Here is a 21,021-nt window from a genome sequence, read left to right as displayed (position 1 = left end):
CTATTTTCTCCTCCTACTCTTTGATCCCTTTAGACGTGGTGGTGCAGTCTCGAAGGGCTGAATGGCCTACTCCTGCACCTATTTTCTATGTTTCTTCTCCACCCAAATTACTCAACAGCAGTGGGATAAAGAGCACTATACAAGGCCCATGCCAAGGAAGGCGCTTGTAGTGCAGTTAACGTTTCCATGCCTCTGGGCTAGAAGAAATAGATTGGGATCCTACATGTTCCATTCACATGTCATTGCATGTCTGATTAGATTGACTAACATTATCTGGGGTCTGCATTGACAACATTAATTGCTCTGCTATTTCAAGAGGGCATTATCAACCTTTGTCTAGTTGCATAGGATAGTTCATTTGCTTACAAACAGTGGTTACCTTTCTTTGCGTGGAGATGCCAGTGAAAGGTTGGTTGTACATGGGTGAACCATAATATATTTGGAAATATTTATTGCAGTCCATTTATTTTAAACAGATTGAGAGCTGTGTTGAAGGAGTTCAAGAAACAACATGATCCAAACTAGTTAACTAGTAGCAAGACCAGAACTTGGATATTTCACAGAAAGTCAGGCAGCATCTGAGAAGCAGGAAAATCGACTTTTTGGGCAAAAGCCCTTCATCAGGAATAGAGGTAGGAACCCTCCAGGGTGGAGAGGTAAATGGGTGGGGAGGGGGGCAGCAAAGAGTACAACAGCCCCAGTCCCACCCCCCCACCCCCACTCCCATTTATCTCTCCACCCTGGAGGCTTCCTGCCTCTATTCCTGATGAAGGGCTTTTGCCCAAAACATCGATTTTCCTGCTCGCCGGATGCTGCCTGACCTGCTGTGTTTTTCCAGTACCACTCTGATCTAAGCTCTGGTTTCCAGCATCTGCAGTCCTTACTTTTGCCTATTTCACAGAAAGACCTAATGTGGCCAGTACATACTCATTGATATGAATAGGAGGGACAGTTATTTCCCAAAATGGTGAAAATCTGCCTTTGAATCAATGCAAATCCAAGGTGAAGCTGGAATCTCACAGTTTGCCACAATCTGTCCCCTCGCCATGTCTTTGGACTCTGCCATCGAAGATGTTCATTTTAGTGAACTGAGGCAGAATTTCTCCTTCTAATCGTGATAGCTAACTTCACACCATTCCAATATAGACCAGAAAATATTTTCAAGTGAAATTTTGTAAAAACGAAACCCCTTATGCGCCAAAGTCAAGGGAATAAAACAGGAAGCACCTAACGCCCTGGTTACAAGTGGCTGTTTTTTTTTCTGTTCAGGGAAGGTTCAGGAATGTGGACTGAATCCCTCAGTCAATTGGAAGTTGAAGTTTCTTTGTGATCAGGGAAGTTATTTCTGTTTCTCCCAGCTCTGCCTCGCAGATGGCTTGATTTTTCACTCCATTCTGATTCTTTCCCCTGTAAAATTAACCCGGGGGATTCCTCCCACTTTTCAGTGAACTCGCCTCTTAAATTTTATTTTCCAACGCCAGAAGGAGGGGTTTCGGCGGAACGCGAACTGCTTGTGGTGGGGCAAAGACCCGAAGCTTATCTCCATCCCCTCAGCTGGCTGTGAATGATCGCTTCATTATCTCTCTGTGAGTAATCCCAACGAAGAATAAAACGAGGTTTCGCTCGAAATGTTGGATGTCAATCTCACTGGCCTTGTCTTTAAAAGAAGAGTAATTTCGCCTCAAAAGACTTAAGTTGGCGTCTTTCATGTAGAAAATCCCTCTGTTATTTTTTTGAACAAGAAATTTGATCCTCCCCTCACACACACAGAGTTTGTAACTGCTGAGATGGGGGGGAGGAGGAGGAAGTCTCTTCATGGTACAGAGCACCCGGAATAGGAGCAGTGTTTGTGCAGTCGCTCACTGTGTCACATTGTCATCGGGCAAATGCAACCACCCAGTGGATTCGAAGCTGGTAGAGGGAGTGCGAGAGACTGCCGCTCGGTCCAATGGACCGACTGAAGAGTTACACTGGGAATGTAAGAGTGGAGAATGGAGATGGGGGGGGAGAGCTCTGAGCTGTTGTGCCGAGGGGCAACCAACGACTAATCGCCGCGATGGAGATGGACGGGAGGCGTGTGATGTGCTAGATCAGTCCCAAGGAATGCGCTATCTCGGAAGCCAGATTGGGTTTCGCGGTGTGAGTTGAAGGGAACGGGGACGTGACCCTGGCCCCCGCTCAAAGTTCTGGCCTGTCGACCGAGACAAACTTCAATCATCCCCAATGGTATAGTTCCAAAGTGAGGAACTCTTCATCAACAACGGGAAAAATGCCTGTTATGAAAGGCTTGTTAGCGCCTCAGAATACCTTCTTAGACACCATAGCAACGCGGTTTGATGGAACACGTAAGTCTGAAAGAGAAAGAGCACTAGAAAAAAAAGGATTGAATTACTGGCTGCCCAATCTTTTTTGAGGCTGTTAGTCTAAGTTTATAAAGGCTGCATGGTTCAAGTAGGTTTTGCTGATAAGCGCTAAACTTAAAAAAAAACTCGAATTTCCAATGCGTCAACTCTCTGTTATACCTAAAGTTATGACTTTCTTAATGCAATAGAGTAACACCGTGAACAATCTGACCCTGTCAGGTTATGCAAACTCGATAGTGCCAGGTGAAATCTCGATTTGGAGATGCCGGTGTTGGGCTGGGGTGTACAAAGTTAAAAATCACACAACACCAGGTTATAGTCCAACAGGGTTAATTGGAAGCACACTAGCTTTCGGAGCGACACTCCTTCATAAGGCGTCGCACCCAAAGCTTGTGTGCTTCCAATTAACCCTGTTGGACTATAACCTGGTGTTGTGTGATTTTTAACCAGGTGAAATCTCGACAAGGTGCGCTGTGCATAAAACAACACACGGCCCCTCAGAACTGGAAAAATAAACTGGTTGTTTGTTGGTTGCCGGTGGTCTCCAGGGAGACGGTAGCTGGTAAACAAGCTCAGGGCTTCGGCGATATTCCAAATTGCATTTTCCAGATTACATTGGGTGTAGGGACTGGGGGCAACGTTTTAGTCACAAAGCCACTGGATGAGCACAATGTCATTGCCTCCAAAATACGAACAGGGCACTTATTGGGAAACCTCGGTTAAAATCCCCCTCTGCTCCCAGGAGCTGCCCAGCTAAATTGTGAGATCTAAGGGTTACAATTCCATTAAAGGTTGAGAGGTGCTTTTCGGGTCACGCCCTCCTGCTGGTGTAAGGTTAAATTGGCATGTTTACAATCACACAGTGTGAAAGGTCCAGTACTTCAGCACCACGGACAGCAACTGTATTAGTAAATGCGGTCGCTTGGACCCATTCAAGTGGATTGCAGAAGCTTAATTAACCGTAATGTGCTCAAACAACCCACACAAAAAAAACACTTTTTTTTTCTCTTTCAGTAAATGTTATCTTCAGAACTTCCATTCATTTTAAGATACTAAATGAACCCTCGAACATGTTTCATACACGAGCATTTCTGATGCACAATATGCAGCTGAAATTGCAAAGTAACAATTACACCTTTTCCAGCGAATCTCAACAAATCATAAAATCAGATCGTCAAATGGACCCAGTAAACTTTGCCCATACTTCTGTTTATTTCTATTACAATTTGAGATTTAGTTTGATATGAGGTGATTTTTTTTCTCTCAGATATTGCTGAGTCTTAGGAACTCTCTTCCTGAAAAGATTGTGGATACAGAGTCCTTGAATATTTTTAAAGCGGGGTAGGTAGATTCTTGTCAATCAAGGGAGTGTAAGGTTCTCAGGGGCAGGGAGGAATACAGATTTGAGATTACAATCAGATCAGTCATGATCTTATTGAATGGTGGAGTAAGTTGGAGGGTCTGGTTGGCCTACTCCTGTTCCTTCTTCCTATTTCATTTTCTTTTCTGATGTGGAGATGCTAGTGTTGGACTGGGGTGGACAAAGTCAGAAGTCACACGACCATTCAGTCACCTGATGAAGGAGCAGCGCTCCAAAAACTTGTGATTTCTAACAAACCTGTTGGACTATCAGCGTGTGTCGTGCGACTTCTGACATTTTCTTTTCTAACACCTTTGGTGGTTGAGATTAAAGGAGGTTGTTGGAGGACAGGGCTATTGAGGTTCTACATTGATGAATCATTCCAAAGGCACTTAACATATATTGAGCTCTAACTCATGTTCTTAGCTAAAGGATGAAGAATGTTTTCAGCATCTCATATGGATGACTCTGAGTATATTTTTATATCACTTGGAAAATAGCACATTTTCTGTGCTTCCCTCCAGATCCTTGTTGATAGAAGAATGTATAACACAGAAATGATGACAGAGGAGGTTGTTTGCTCATTGTGCCTCACCTTCTGAAACTATCTAATTGAATTTGATTTTGCTGCATTTCTTCAGTGGCCCTAATAATAGGTAACACGTCTACCTGTTATTTGTTGATTTCTTTCTAATTTTAGTTGCTGTTCTACTTTCTCAAAAGGAACTGACCAGCTTTTTTTCCTCCCATACCTCATCCAAGTTGTCAGTGCTGCAGAGACTTTCAAAAGTATGACTTCCACATTGCATTGATGGGATGCCTTTTAAAGTTTTAGCTCTAAAACAACAGGATTGACACAACATGATTGTCCTTAAACGTGCAATGCATTATAATCAGTTATAAGTCATGACTTGAGCATGGAAGCCTAGGCTGATACTTCAATGCTGTACAGAAGGAGCACTGTTGAAGGTGCTGATTTTTGGATAAGACATTACACAGAGGCTCCATTTGCTAGCTGTGGTCGACATATTAAAAATCCTGCCATTTTGAAGAAGAACATGGAATTTATCCCCAGTGTCTCGGTTACTATTTAACCTTTGAAGAACATAACAAATACAAAACATGATACATAGTCATTGTTGTTTGTGGGGATTTGCTATGACTAAACTCTGAGTGGCAAATTTCCTACACTTCAATAGTGCCAAAATATTTTTAAAAAAGGCTGTAAAGCACTTTATGATTTCCAGTAGTCACGAAAGCACTGCATAGATGTAAATCCTTCATTTCTTCCTCTTTAATTAGTGGTGCTATGCTATTGTTAGGAATGAAATCCTGAAAATGCAGAATGCCTTGACTTTACTGGCACTTAAAAAAAATTTAACTCCAACATCCAATGCCAAGAAGGTAATCATACATTTCAGGGCCAGGTGTAGTATTGTAAAACAGAGGGATAGAAAAATAAAGATACAGGAATTGTACTAGCAATCCAGAAACCCAGACGAATTGTCCCGAGGCAAGGGCTCAAATCCCACTTTAACAGCTCTGGGAATTCAAATCAATTAATGCACCAGAATAATCTCACCAAAACTGATCATGATACCACTGGACTGTTGTAAAAGTCCATAAGGCACATGAATGTACCCAGATGAAGAAATCTGCCATCCTTATCCTGGATCACGACATGTATCTGCATCATATCTAAGTCTCTTTGCAGCCGACAACAGGAGGGCTCTTGTCGGCTGCAAAGAGACTTAGATATGATGCAGAGCTGGGCTGAGGAGTGGCAGATGGAGTTCAACCCTGCCAAGTGTGAGGTTTGCCAAGAGGCTCCTTCACCTCATCCCAACAACAGTCTACTCACTCTCACTGGATGTCATTTCTCTGCTTTGCAGAGAAGATTTACCAGGATGTTGCCTGGAATGGAGAGGAAGTCGTACGAGGCTAGGTTGAGAGTTCTCGGCCTTTTCTCGTTGGAACGGCGAAGGATGAGGGGTGACTTGATAGAGGTTTATAAGATGATCAGAGGAATAGGTAGAGTAGACAGTCAGAAACTTTTTCCCCGGGCACAACCGAGTGTTACAAGGGGACATAAATTTACGGTGAAGGGTGGAAGGTATAGGGGAGATGTCAGGGGTGGGTTCTTTACCCAGAGAGTGGTGGGGGCATGGAATGCGCTGCCTGTGGGAGTGGTAGAGTCAGAATCATTGGTGACCTTTAAGCGGCAATTGGATAGGTACATGGATGGGTGCTTAAGCTAGGACAAACATTCGGCACAACATTGTGGGCTGAAGGGCCTGTTCTGTGCTGTATTGTTCTATGTTCTATATAACTCCAGACCCACTGTATTGAGGTCGATTCTTAACCGTTCCCTGAAAGCCTCAGTTGTATCAAACTGCTACATAAAAAGTACTGGGAGTTCACTGCACATACTGCTTTAGACTATGAAAGTAGCTCACTGTCAGCTTTTCAAGGATAACTCAGGGTGGATAAAAACTCTGGCCTTTTCAGTAAGTTCCAAAAATGAATGACGCAAAATTCATGAAGCGTTCATATATCACCTCAGAGTTATGATTACATGCTTCAAAGTTCAGTACTAACAACGCAGAATGGAAAAAGAAGGTTTACTCCTTTAACGTTAAAAGTCACACAACACCAGGTTATAGTGCAACAGGTTTAATTGGAAGCACACTATACTATAACCTGGTGTTGTGTGATTTTTAACTTTGTACACCCCAGTCCAACACCAGCATCTCCAAATCATTACTCCTTTAACATTATCATTGGATACTATCTGACTATAGATTTTTAAAAGGGAAAATACAGGGCTACAATCATGGCACAAGAGGAAAGTGGGGTGGAAATGATGTTATGGTGGTGCCATGGCTGACAGATTATGTAAAGGTGAAGAATGCTACCAATGTACACCATTAGCTGTCCCTCTGTTTGAGGATAACATCGTCTTAAGGTTGAAAGTTTCTATCATGACTTGTCATGTGACTGAAAAGGCTGATTCTTGACCCACAGTCCATGGGACAGGATGCCTCACAAAGTAGTGAGATCTAAAGTGCATAATGTGCCATTTGAACACTTGGTATCAAGCTCAGCTCAGTCATTAATGTCAATGCTACCAACTTCAAGGAGAATTTCAAGTGTCTTTGTCACATTTTCTTTGTAACCCTTGGAACATCGACCACTTGAGAGTTGAGAAAACAAGATTGGCCAGGGGAGATGTTTTCACCCAATAGAATGGAATCAACTTCATTGTGGTTGACGTTGTACAAGTTTTGTTCAAAAGCTGGATTCAAGACTAATGTGATTTAACTGTCCTGCAATTGACTCTGGAGAATGTGGCAGAGGAAGAAATGTTTAGCATTCTTACGTGCCATTGATATAGTGTCACTGCAGTGTCAGAGTCTGGTGACAACTGGAGGATTTCAGTTGACTTGGAAAAGTTTTTGGTGTTAAACACTTGCTGTCACATTTTGTAGAAGGATTAACAGGCACAGCTCATCTGTTGTCAGAACTCCTCACTAATGGTGACCTGAGAGAGGTCACTTCTAAGATACGGGAAGTGCTCAATATATTCCAGAGTCTGTCTTTCAATGCATGTGGGAAGTGGAATATTTAAATGACCAACTCCGAAAATTGATATTTAAACTCTGTTTTGACCCATTCAAGGATGGGTCAAGGTTCATGTCTGCAGGGTTAATGAGATTGAGAGCGGCTTGCAAATCTGGTGCAGAAAAGGCAATCTGATTTACCATATACTGTAGGTATTGCATGTCTATGTGATTAGATTAGTTTTGGCATGAGAACCACTGAAGTTACAGAATTTTCTTGTTAGCATTTAATATTTACACTAGAGAACAGTTGAACATTGATGGGTTGAAAAAGCATTGTATATTCTTACATATACAAACATGCCGAATCACAACAAAATAATGTGAGCAGCTGATTAATTATGTAAACCTTGAGACATGATTGTTTCGTCAATGTTTTCTTTGACTTATTTATAATTTACATGCAGATTTGGAAATTTTTACTTCTATTTGAATCTAATGGTTGTCTCCAGCAATTGAGTTGCACGATTTGACCTGACATAACAATCAAACATATCGTTCACACTGTAATGTTGTTTTACAGTGTGTTGTTAAGGCAATATTGAGTTGTATTTCACTAATTGCTGAAGAATAATATTTAGACATGCATTTGCGTTATGTGTCTTGTTGACTCATAATTTTGCCTTCATCAAAATAAATTTGAAAAATAATTAGAATTTTACCAAATTGTCTTTTCAACTGTAGTCATTAAAAAGGAAACCCACACAGACATGGGGAGAATGTGCAAACTCCATAGAGACAGTTGCCTGAGGCTAGAATTGAACTCAGGGCCCTGGTGCTGTGAGGCAGCAGTGCTGACCACTGAGCCATTGTGCTGCCCATTTAGTCAAGGAATAATGGGAGATTCTGTTAACATATAGCCTGAAAAGTAACTCTAATTGAAATGTCAACATTCCTTTAAATCTTATCACATTAAGGGAACTGGTTTTTGATTTTACATAATAATGATTCTAATGAAGCCTCCAGTTAATCTTGGAATTAGATTTATGTAGCACCAATCAAAGTTCCATAACTCCAATTTAAACGGTTCTTGAACCAAACATACAATAATGCTTCAAATGCATAACCCATATAATCTGGATCTCATTATTTACTTTTCACTGGATCTGTAACAGACCCTTGTATTTTGCAGGTCACAAGGGTCTGTGGTGTGAGACCTACATATCACAGATAAGTGTGCATATTCACTTTCAAATTTGTGGGGAAGAGAACTGGATGAGGAAAGCATAATAAAGAGCTCAGAAATGGAGCTAGAACATTGGGGTGGCATGGTGGCTCAGTGGTTAACACTGCTAACTCACAGTGCTAAGCACCTGGGTTCAATCTTGCCCTTGGGCAACTTTGTGGAGTTTGCACATTCTTCCCGTGTCTGTATGGGTTTCCTCCAGGTGCTCCAGTTTCCTCATACAGTCCAAGAATGTGCACGTTAGGTGGATTGACCATGAGAAATTGCCAAAAGTGTCCAAGGATGTGTAGGTCAGGTGGATTAGATATGAGCAATGCAGGGACAGGGTTGGAGACCGTGATGACTGCAGATGCTGGAGATCAGAGTCGAGAGTATTGTGCTGGAAAAACACAGCAGGTCAGGCAGCATCCGAGGAGCAGGAGAATCAATGTTTGCTTCCTGATGAAGGGCTAATGCCCAAAATGTCAATTCTCCTGCTCCAGGGATAGAGTTGGGTCTGGGTGTAATTCTCTTTGAAGATATTACCCAAAACATCATGCATTTTTGAAATAGAATAAGACTCAATTTTTAATATGCAATTTATCTTCTAGCTATGGATTTATTTTAGATGAAATGATATCTATCCATAATGCAAGCACTTCTTCCCTTAGACATTCAAAGTGTTAATATAAATATTTGATGTTGTACTGTTGGCAGTGCTACAATGCAATGGAAAATGTTGGTTGCTCAGTATACCAAAGTGCAATAGAAGCATTGGATGAAAGTTCCAGATGTATGTAGTGATTATGAAAATTTGGCAAGGTCTCAAGAAAACCTAGAACACATCTTGCAAAGAAATGTGATCGAAGGTAGTTAGTCAGTTGAACATCTTGAAATGAAGAACAGAGTGCTCACATGGATCAATGACTGAATTGATAAGGCAAATTGTGAGAAATAAAATTCATCAATGTGTTGTCAGTTTGGAGGCATACATTTATAATCAGCAACAAAAGACCAAAGAGAGAGAGTAAGAGAAAACATTGTGTAATAATTGTTAGGACATACCTGCCCTAGTAGAAGCAATGATGGAAGCTGAATCCATATCTCATTAAAGGCAAGTGAATAAGTGTTTGAAAAAAACTCTTATAAAGCAGTTTGGGCACAGTTCAGTGAAAAAGGATGAAATGAGTTGCTGGTTTTGAGAGCCTGTCTAGCTGGAAAGGTTCAAAAATGATTTGAAAAGGAATTGGGTCAACTTGACCAATTTCAGAAGCAGATACACCTCTGCTTAACAAGTAGGACACATTGTTCAAAACTTCCAGGCACTGGATAGGAAATTCCCACAGAATGATAATCTGTTGGAAGACCCTTTGGAATTCTGTCGGAGCATTTTGCTCACATTGAAGGAAACCTAATCCAGTTTGAAAGTGCAGCAGTATAAAAAACAAATATTGTACCAGTCATGGATTGGAGTGGTCTGTTATGGTGTGCTCACGGGTTTACTTGGCAACCATATAGATACCTTGGGTAACACATTGACCTATATTTTTCTGCAGACTTCCAAAGCCAATAATTTTACAGGACTAAACAATATCAAACTTGAAACGATTTAATTCTCAGTTTGTGATAGATCCTGCATGCTCCCCTGCTCAACAACTTTATGCAGACTTTTCATCTAATTATGTCAGTTTACAAAACTTTTTTGTTTAAAATCCTTGTGGTGTCTTGCTGCATCATGCCTATGCATTCTTTACCTAGGCCTATCATTTAGCTTCATCTGTTCCAATGTGGGTGTTCTGTGTTTTTCTCCTTCTGTCTCCATCCTGACCACCTCATTGCTTCATCGGTAGCACAGATCTCCAGCTGCCTTAAAGCATGTGACTCTTCTTTCTCTTACCTTTGAAAGCAAAACTCTACAACCATACCATTTATCGTTCTTCCTAAAATCTCTTAAACATCCTTCTTCTGCTTCCAACAACTTTAATGAATCATTTCTTTAATGAAGAAAGACGTTCCGAGGAACTTCACAGGAATGTTATCCACTTGACCCCTTTGGCACATGCAGTATTTTTTGGGCTGAAGACCAAAACCCTGGCCAAAGAAACATGTTTTAAAGAATGTCTTCAAGTCAGAGAACGATATAGAGAGGCAGCATGATTTAGGGAGGGAATCCAGAGTTTTAATGCCTAGATTGTTGAGTGCACAAGGAATGGTAGAAGCCATTAGATTTGGAAACAAAAATGTCTGACTATCCTTTTAAGAAACAATGTGCAAAGTGTGTTGAAAGCTGAGGATCATAGAACATTAAAAATGCAAATCTCCCATAAAATATGAGTTGGCATGACATGCATTGGTAATTGATCAGTTACACTCTATCGGAACCTGATGGAATAGCCTTATCAATGATAGGGTTCTCATTCAACTGAAGATCAATCTGCAAACCATTGTCGTAATAATTTATTTTTGATGCTGGAGAGAGCTTGCCAATGCTCTAGACTGGTAAGCTGCATGATTTTATGTTACTATAGTCTAGGAATCCCCTGAGTACACTTAAGAGTTTTCAAATCTTGGCTATGTCAGCCAACCTTCTGGACTTGGTAAATCAAGTGTGTTGCTATAAGCAGAGCATGTGGTATACTCCAATAGGTAAAGAAACTGATTTCTAGGTTTCCATATGTATGAGACATCCTGTTGATCAAAATAGAATTGTCTTTGCATTTAATCTTCCGTACATATCCCCATTGTCCTGTCAATCACCTGGTGCAGTCACCATTAAGTGTTGTTGTGTGACACTGAATACTTTTACAGAGGCCATGTTACAATTAGTTGTACGTTTCGCAGAAGGTCATAAGCCTGTAAGGACCTTTCAGTAATTTGACAAAAAGAAATCCAGGTCTGGGAGTGGAGGGGTGGGGTGGGGGGGCGGTGGGGGGGGGAGAGCGGCGGAGTGGTGGGGCGGAGTGTGGAGGAGGTAACAACATCCCATGTGACTGGTCTCTTTATTGTTGTCCCAGTGGGGAACATGTGCAACTCCTTTGCCTCAAACCAGGAATGCCATTTGACTAATTTTCCATAACAAACACACTGCTTGGAGAAACTGGAGAATGCTTCATGAATATGCAGAAAAATAGAAAAACCTGCAAGAAAATAAATATGTCATTTTCTATCAGTTCTTTACTAAATTAGACACAGCTAGCTATTATTCAAATCAGGTTCTGACCGCACGTGCACTCCGATTATGTTGTGTTCATCTATATCTATAAAAAGATTGCCTTTTAACTATAACCCTAACAAATGCTTTACTTTCTTTGCCTGATGCTCCCTTTGCACAGGAAATATAATTTATTGTTGTTTTTAATAACATAATTGGATTCATTACACTAAAAAGTAGTTTGATCAACAAATGTTTTAGTCTGACATAAAAATCTTTCTTCACAATATTAATTGACATAACAGCAAAAAAAGAAGCTTCCATGTATTTATGCACAAATTATTGTAAGACGCAATGTTTAACATGTAGTTTTTGTAAACTGCAGCTTTTGTAGAATGCATTTAGTACTTTTGAACCTTGTCATAAAACAGTCTGTGTATGACATTGAGGCAATGAATAATATGCAGTTGGTCAAATAAGACTTCTAATTGGACATTCCTGGTTCTTGGTGAATTATTATTTATTAATCACAGAGAAGAATGACAGAGAAAGTGGAACCTGCAGATTTCTTAAATCAATCTGAATGCAATGAATTGGATGAGCTCCATGATGCTCTGTCATTCTTGATGTGATTTTATAAATCCGAACTGATTTTAATAGTATTAAAATTAGCTAAATTTCAAACTCTATAATGGAATTGTCAGGGATACAGAAATCACTTGCAGTTTATATAATGCACTCAACACAACATCGCTTGCGTTATTTTTAGCTTTTTTTCTTTTTTTGTTGCAAGCGAAGTGTATAAAAGAAATGGGAAAACATGACTCACGGACATTGAGAAGAGTAAAACAGATTATGTAAATCAGCAGCAAGTGATTAGGTAACACCAATTTTGGGTTTTAAAAATCAGGAGGCAGTGAAGGCCAGGCAAGGTAAAGCGTTCTCTGTTTTGTGAGATGAGTCTGAATGGTGAGCGTTGAATTCACAAAAGCCGTAAGGCAAGAAGATACCCAATAGATGAGATGTTACAATTTGAAGACATAATCCTGTGTCTGATGCTGTAAATGAGAAAGGAGCCCTACCTTTAACATATAGTCGGGAGTTGGCATGGTCGTAATGTTGCTGGATTAGTAATCCATAAGGCCCACACTAATGCTCTACGGACATGAGCTTGAATCCCATCATGACAGCTGGTGGAATTTAAATTCAATTATTCCAAACTAGAATAGGAAGCTAGCCCTTAGTAATGGTAATGCTAAAGCTGATTATTGTTTAAAAAAAAATAGTTGACAATGCCCTTTAGGAAAGGAAATCTGCCAACTTTACCTGGATTGGTCTACATAAACTTACAATCTAAGTTTGTTTTGTAAATGGCCAAACAAGGAATTCACTTGTCAAGGGAAATTAGGGATGGGCAACAAATGCTGACTTTCACCCCTTGCCAAACAAAGAATAAAGAGAAGAGCATAGTGATGCCAAAGTAAATTAAAAATAGAGTTGAACTTGTTGAAGTTGTGGCCTCTTAATTATTGATCATATCGAACTGGAGTTCAGATAAAGTAATTAAGGGAAACTGTTTCCATTGGTAAGAGTTGATAATTGAACGGCACAGATTGAAGATTTGTAAAAGAACATAAGGTAGCACAATAGGAAACATTTCTTACTCAATAAGCAGTTCAGATTCAGAATGCATTAACCAATAGGCTACTAGAAATAGGTGCAATTCAAAACGGAATTCTTAAATGCTTGAAGGAGAAAAGTAATGAGGGACATATAGTAAGATGGGGGTGTGGAGCTAACTGGATTACACTTCTTTTTTTATTATTATTAAATCATAAGAACTGGAAATCCAGAGATAGTTTTTTTGCACTGCAATTGGAAAATATTTAAACTAGATCTATAGTGAGAAGAGAAAAAGAACTAAATGCAGCATAAGCACTGGCTGTAACAGAACATTGTGACTAAAGAGTCAAAATGTCCATGAGAGAAGGAATAAAAATCAACACATGGGACAGAATCCTCAGCCGGCACTGACAGGGGGGTCTGTGGAGGAACTCATTGTGTGAGATGCAGCAACTCAGTTTCCCAATGCAGGTTAAAGTTTTGTTATTAAGTTCTCAGACCATTTTCAGATGGGTCAGCTTTCTCAACCATGAAGATTAGGAATCTGTTTTAGATTTTCAGTGACTCACTGAGGCTCCTCTAACAGCAGCTTTCAGACCCGCAACCTCTACGGTCCAGAAGGACAAAAGCCAAAGATGTAAGGGGACATCACCACCTGTAAACCAGTTATCTCATTGTTGTTAGTTAAAACCCTCGAGTTCCCTTCCTACACGGGTATCCCTACACCACATGGACTGCAGCAGCTCAAAAAGGCAGCTCACCGCCACCTTCTCCAGCATGGTTAGGGATGGGTAATAAATTCTGGCCTTGCCAGCGACGCCCACATCCCACAAACAAATAATCAGAATGTATGAGCATGTATGACTATTCATTAATACCTCCCCGCCTGTGGGGAATTATGCTTGTGGGTGTAATCTTGTTAGGAAAACAGGGGAAAACACATGTATTCTCAATTGACTACAGATGAGGAATGTACCTGTGGAACAGACTTCTTCCAAATGCTCCAATGAGTACAAACTCCTTTAGAACTAAACTGTTTCTTTGCATAAACACATCCAGCGTAAGGGGTGAAGCCTGACTTAAGTTAACCTGCTGAGGACAAGTCTCTGTCACATCCTTCTTATTGTTCATAAACACCGACAGTTTAAGAAGTAAAGCCTGACCAGGTTAACAAGCCCAGGGTGAGGAAGCCACGTTGGCTGACACCAGGAAAACCTGACCACGGCAGGTAAGAACCAAAAGATTCAGATAAAGGTATGTGAGATAAAAAGGAAGAGTAGTGGATTGGACTTAAAGGGAATGATTGCCAGGGTACTGGAAGATCCTGGGGAATGGAAAGGGGAAACTGGGAGCAGAGGGAGAGTCAGTGTTTGCGGGAAAGGAAGACCTGGATATTTAAGTTGGGATAAACAATGGGGCAATTAGGTTTGCTGAAGAGGGGAAGAAAGAGCAGTTGGATTAATTAAGGGACAATGAAAGATTAAAGGATGAGGATGGGGAGCTGTACAGGAATGGGATTGGGGAAGAGCAAGAATATCAAAGACGATATAGTGGAAGGTTCAATATTCATGGGGGAGATTGAGGAAGAACAGAGGAGACACCAGGGGAAAGGAGTAGACCATTTACATGACAGAGGAAATCTGTAGTGTAAGTGAAGTTTAGAGAGGCAATGAATGAGATGAAATTTGACAATTACCACCACTCCCCTAAAAGGCAACACAAAAGAAGGCCTCACAGTGATTGACCAATATAAGTGGGAGGGATCCAAGGTTTATTTGCAAGGGTTCCTGCACAACACAAACACAGCCAACTGAGGGAATGGAAAAGAAACTGAAAAATACTATTGCGCCAATACTCAGCTAAGGGTTTTGCACAGGGGTGGGAAGCACCCACTGCAGAAAAAAAACACAAATTATCTACCCCTGACAGCAACATCCCAACCATATCCCGTAATTGTGCAGAAGATGGTTACAACTACCTGCAGAAAGGCCAGAGCTAGAACATCATCACATGACTCAGGATACCGTCCCTACATCTGCCACCCGGAGCGGAAGAGCTGTGGTTGGGAAACATAAGAGGCAGTACCAAGGCTGTGGAAATGAAGATCACAGCGGAATTGAACTTCCTCACCATTGGCTCCTTTCAAATGTCATCTGAGGACGTATGTAGAAATGATAGCCCACAAGTGCATTCATGAATTCACTAGTGCCTGTTATGAGAGAGTAATACAGTTTTTCTAGCTCACCATGGACCCAAATGAGTGAGCCATTGGATTTACAGCCATGACTAAGTTCCCACAGATACAATTACTCATATGAAAAACATAAATAGTCAAAAGTCTTAACAGATTGAAAGACACCACAGACTGTTGCACAAAGTTCTATGCTGTGGTCAAGTGTCTGGTTGTACAGATGGTTGTTAGCTATGCACGCATAATGACATTAATTATTGTTTCATCTGTCTCCGCCTACCATTTTGACCTCATGTCACCTCAGCAGCTGTAGCTGAATTTGAGAAAACCTGATGAGAGTTTTGCCAGATTGCCCAGATGAGCTGGGTGGAATTGATAAGCCAAGGTTTAATTATGCTTTTGGGTTGCAGAGAATGAGGTGCTATCCAAATGGCTTTTAAGATGGTGACTGGAAGTTGAAGCCCAGATTGTTTCAACCAGAGGTCAACTCTTCTGCCTGTTTAGCCACAACATTTGGCATTTTACCCATGCATGCATAAGCAATGAGTTGAGAAGGACACAGTCACATAAGAAAACCCAATCTGTGCCCAAATGGAGCTGCCTCTGGCTTTTAGACTACACATATATGAGGTAAAGCAAGATTTTATGACTCATAAAATAAAATGCATTTTCTATTATTATAATAAGGGAGGTGATGGTCTAGTGCTATTATCCCTATCCTATGAATCCAGAGACCCAGGGAATGTTCTGGGGACCTGGGTTTGAATTCCGCCATGACAGATGGTGGAATTTGAATCCAATAAATTAAGATTCTAATGTTGTCCATAAAACTACTATCAATTTCTGGAAAAACCCATCTGGTTCATTAATGTCCTTTGGGGAAAGAAACTGCCATCCTTACATAGTCTGGCTTATATATGACTGCAGGCCCATAGCAAAGTGGTCAACACTTAACTGTCCTCTAGGCAAATAGGGTTGCACAATGAATGCCCGGCCACATTGCACAGATGAAACAAAAAACAGTGCATAAAGTTTCAGCATTTAGGAATGAAGAAAATGGATATATTTGGGCATAAAACTAACTGAAAGAAGTTAAGAGGAAGTGTGTCTCAATGAGTAAATGCACCATCTGTTGTGGCACTGAGCCCAACAAATAAGGAAGTCCCAGATTCAATGCCAGAGTGGTGTTAATGGATTGTAATTAGACTCAGTAATACAGGAAAGGAAGGGGGAAAATTTAAACAGTTTTGATCACCATTGAGTGATCTGCTGTGGAAATGTGGACAGTGTATGAAATTACTGTGATTTCTCCCTGCTACCCCTTCAACGAGCTATTAAGCTTTTAACACTAATTTTCTAGATTGGTACAGAAAGACTGACCATAAAGACTGCACGTAAAAATGAACTTACTATCTATAGGTCAAAACAAGAGAAAAAGGAAGTTAAAATTAGCACGAGGGCAAGCCTGGAAAAGGAAGCTAGAGGATGATCAACAGAAAATTCAATTTTAAAAAAACTGCATTAGTTTTAAGTAGAAATCTGACACTGGAGGAGTTTAGTGATCACAAGTAATGGATTTCAAGTAATAGGATAAAAAATATTGTAGGGAATTGCTTGGCCAATAAAATCTGCATTATGGAAGGGAAAGACACTAATTTTGGAAGGATTTTAATTATCCAAGGCTGAAGTTCGACAAAGAAACAGATCCGAAGAAATTCATGAATCTGGACGTCCTTCTTAATCCACTCGCTGAAGGGATGGCAGGAAACAGGACATAACATGACACGTTTACTATTGAGCTTAAGATAATGACAAATTTTAGATGTGAAGGAAAGATTGATTATCAGTAATTATAATCTAATTAGATTTAAATCTGTCATGTTTTAGCAATACACCAGTGCCTCAACCAACCAAGTGAGTATTCTTGTATTCTTTCATGAATGTTGGCAAACTGGCAGTAAGTTGCAGCTAAATTCAACCCTGTAATGCAAAGTTTATCCTCAGAGCAATTCAATAGCAACAGAAGTTTGTACCTTTTTCCTCCATGTTTCCATACCTTTCCCAACCTGTTTACAGTGAAGCAATTGCAATTTCTGAACCACTGCTGTGGCACAGATCAGATTGTTCAGCCCAACATAAAGATAGAACTTAGAGCTTTGTCAGACTCAGACCCAGACAGAACATAACATTTCCTGAGCTACCCTGCACCTACCCTTATGAGTATGAGAAGAGCATTCCATTTGCACTTAGGTTTGATACTCTAACTGTCTTGATTGATATACAAGTACAGAATGCATTTAGAGTTGCCTTGAATGGGGATTAGATTGATATTGATGTTGCTACTTTGAAGTAAACGGAGGATGGGAGTCTTGTAGCTCAATGGATAGTGTCTCTGTGTCCTGTATTTCTTGCAAATAATCCTGACGAAAGGTAAGAAACTTCAATAAAATGTTGTCAGTAATACTCAAGTTCTATACTACTCAACAATTTATATTTACATTAAATTGTTGCTCTATCAATATCCAGAATAGTAACAAATTTGACACATGCTCAAACAGTTAAGTGATATTATTCAATAACAAAACAGAAATTGCTGGAAAAGCTCAATAGGTCTGGCAGCATCCATGGAGATAAATCAGAGTTAACATTTCAGGTCCAGTGACCCTTCCTCAATTTCTGGTTTCCAGCATCCACAGTTCTTTAAATGGTATTATTCCACTGTCCACTAACCAAACAATATCATTGGGTGTGATATTTGACCTAGAATAGACAATAATTAATGAGCATTTGCCTCAGGCACCTGGGTTCCCCTCTAGGACTTTATGCCTTTGTTTAAGTACACATGAGAATGAGTTCATTCTGTGTGTGTTCTGATTCTTTTTCTAAACAAAACTTGGTTTGATGATGACTCCCCTAGCCTTTTCCTCCACACACTTGCAGACTTTGCCTTATTGTTTAATGAGCAATTTCTGTCCAATTAACGCTTTCAAATTAGGCTACATTGCTGAGATTTGTACCCAATAAATATTTCCGGCCTGACCATGGCATTAGCATGCAGTAAGTGAACTCCTATCCACCATCAATGAATCAGACCAATTCAGGAATGAAATCTTGCCATACCAGACTTAGGAGATGAAGGCAGCTTCTGAAAAGCAATGAAAAGAGTGCACTCCTGCTTCAGGACTCTATACATTCACAGTTTTAGAGCAGCTGCACATGTTTATTTGTAAAGACATCTCTTCTGCGTTTCTTTGAGTGATAAATGCTGAGATCTACAGGTGCTCCTTTTGGCAAGTATTCAAGTAAAGAAAATGGCAGGGAACATGATGATAAGCCTCTGTAGCCCCCTTTTGGAACCTATCCCCCTGCAGCACTGAGAGTTTGGCAGTGCCACCATCACAGATAGGAACTGCCAATGCCTTTCAAAGAAGGCCTCTGTGCTGCAAGATGGAAGGGCATTCTGAAGACTTTTAGATTTTTTTTAAGTCAAGCCATTATCATGGACTGTCAATCCTTAAACTGGGCAATAGCAGCTATAGATAGGTGTAAGCAATGGCTACAATAGGTGTGGGAGTGGGACTTGCCAAAACAGGTAGAGTGCTGGTCCTCCCACCAGATGGTTGGCCCAATTCCTCATATATTCCAGTCACAGCGACTGAAAAAGTCTAATGGCCCACATGGTTGGCATGGACGGGTTGGACCATGCTGTACATCTCTATGGCTCTGTGTATACAGTCACCTGAATAGGTGCTTTCGTGAGCCGAATTTGCCACTTGTTGCTTCCAGACAAATATCGTCTAAAAGCCAGTCACCCAGCAGATCGAATACCACCTAGTCAGGGACATTCCTGTAGTGGGAACAAAGTGGGAGACTGGCAAATAGACTGGATATTTCACCAATGTCTGCCTCTGGTGCCATCTCTGCTGCCCATTGGAAATGTGGCCCATGGAGTTAAAAGGCTAGACTTGGGTGCCCTTATGTGTTGTGTGTGCCTGACAAGAAGATCAAGGATACGATTTCTGCTGCAGCAATTTGTTGCCGTGGCAGCAAATGTAGCAATGTGTGGCTCAGATTCTGGAACAGGTTTCACCTTCGAATCTCTCAACAATCAGAGAAACTTCAGGAAATTTTCATAAACTGACATGAATTTCAATTTAATATGTGCATTTTTCTCACAAATTTAAAGCAGAAAAACAAGACAACGTGCGTTACCAAGGCATAATCTAAGCTTTTCAGAATAATTGTGTCTACGTGCATCTCTTGATTAGCTTCCATTATGGGGTGGGGGAAGTAAGGTATACATTTTCGATCTTAAATGATTTCACTCGTTATGTGAATAAAGCTTGTTAGTAGGTTTTATATCCATGAATCAAGTTCCATTACTTTTCATCATTTTTCCTCTCCATCTCTCAAGCATTGAAGAAGAATATAAGAACTAGGAGCAAGAGTAGGCCATTCAATAGGGTCATGGCTGATCTTTTCGTGGCCTCAGCTCCACTTACTCACTCTCTCACTATAACCCTTAATTCATTTACTGTTCAAAACATCTTAGCTTTAAAAATATTTACTGAGGAAGCCTCAATGACTTCACTGGGCAGGAAGAAAGCGAATTCTTCTGATTTTAAATGCAAGTTAGTAGTTTTCCATTGAGGGAATACATGAAAACTGCCTTGCCTTCCAATTGATTTCCTATCTGTAATGGGTATGTACCTGCCCTCACACAATAGCTTCTTAAAACAACTTAAATCCAGGACTAGAACGGGAACCAACTATGTGGTGAATTGGAAAAGTGCCAACCTTTCAGTGGTTCTGTGCATTTTGCTGGTGCCAGGCAACATGCAGTATCAGAAATTGCATTAGCTGTCGATCCATATAGCCAATATATGAAGCTCACACCTTTGAATTACAGCTTCAGATACATAATCTAAAGAAAAATGACAAGAAACACCAAACAAAAAAAAACTTTATGGTTCGAATTCTCAATTTCATTGAAGAACTTAAATTAGTATAAAGGAGAAGAAGCGTCATTTTGGACTCAAAACATTAACTCTCTGTCTTCACAGACCTGATGAGTCTACCCAACAATTTCTGTTTACAAATTGTGTAAATCAGCTAAAACATCATTGTAAGTTTTTCATGTCTTAAGGATTTTGGTGTCTTGATCAGGCAGGATAAATGTCTTTATTTTGGTGTTGAGCACCTGATAATATTTAGCATTTGTGCCAGTTTCATATTTAGCTGCAGGTTTGGAAAACCAAGCCGGAGTTGAGCTGCCAGTGTTTCAGTGTCTCTTATCTTTAAGCATGGGTTTTATGTGCATGGAGACCTGAAGCCATCTAAATAGGACAGGCACGAGCTGAAAGCTCACTGTGTCAGATGAAATAGAGAGGGCCTCAATTATTAGTGAGGAGAGGGAGGGTCCCTCCATTCTAGTGCATAATTTAAGTTCCTCTTTAAGCAAGAATGATTCAGCTTCCAAGGCACAGTGCCTTTGTCTCTGGGCAGAGTTTGCACTGCTTGGTTATATTTAGTCTCCTGAGCATTAGGT

At 40.4% G+C, this 21,021-nt stretch overlaps 1 protein-coding gene across 3 annotated transcripts in view; it reads left to right on the top strand.

Moving 5' to 3' along the window:
- The first annotated feature begins 1,324 nt into the window (after window positions 1-1,324).
- LOC122539849 (potassium voltage-gated channel subfamily H member 8-like) overlaps window positions 1,325-21,021 on the top strand; it is a 163,901-nt gene continuing 144,204 nt past the window's right edge. For 2 of the 3 annotated variants that reach the window (XM_043674965.1, XM_043674964.1), the window contains exon 1: window positions 1,325-2,345. In XM_043674965.1, the coding sequence (XP_043530900.1) occupies window positions 2,270-2,345 (76 nt within the window). In that variant the 5' untranslated portion in view covers window positions 1,325-2,269. The remainder of the gene's footprint in view (window positions 2,346-21,021) is intronic. The other variant, XM_043674963.1, reaches the window with a different exon arrangement.

Source organism: Chiloscyllium plagiosum, chromosome 33 (genome assembly GCF_004010195.1).
Source record: "Chiloscyllium plagiosum isolate BGI_BamShark_2017 chromosome 33, ASM401019v2, whole genome shotgun sequence".
Classification (NCBI taxonomy): Eukaryota; Metazoa; Chordata; class Chondrichthyes; order Orectolobiformes; family Hemiscylliidae; genus Chiloscyllium; species Chiloscyllium plagiosum.
Note: the sequence above shows the minus strand (reverse complement) of the source record. Positions and strands in the feature narration are given on the sequence as shown.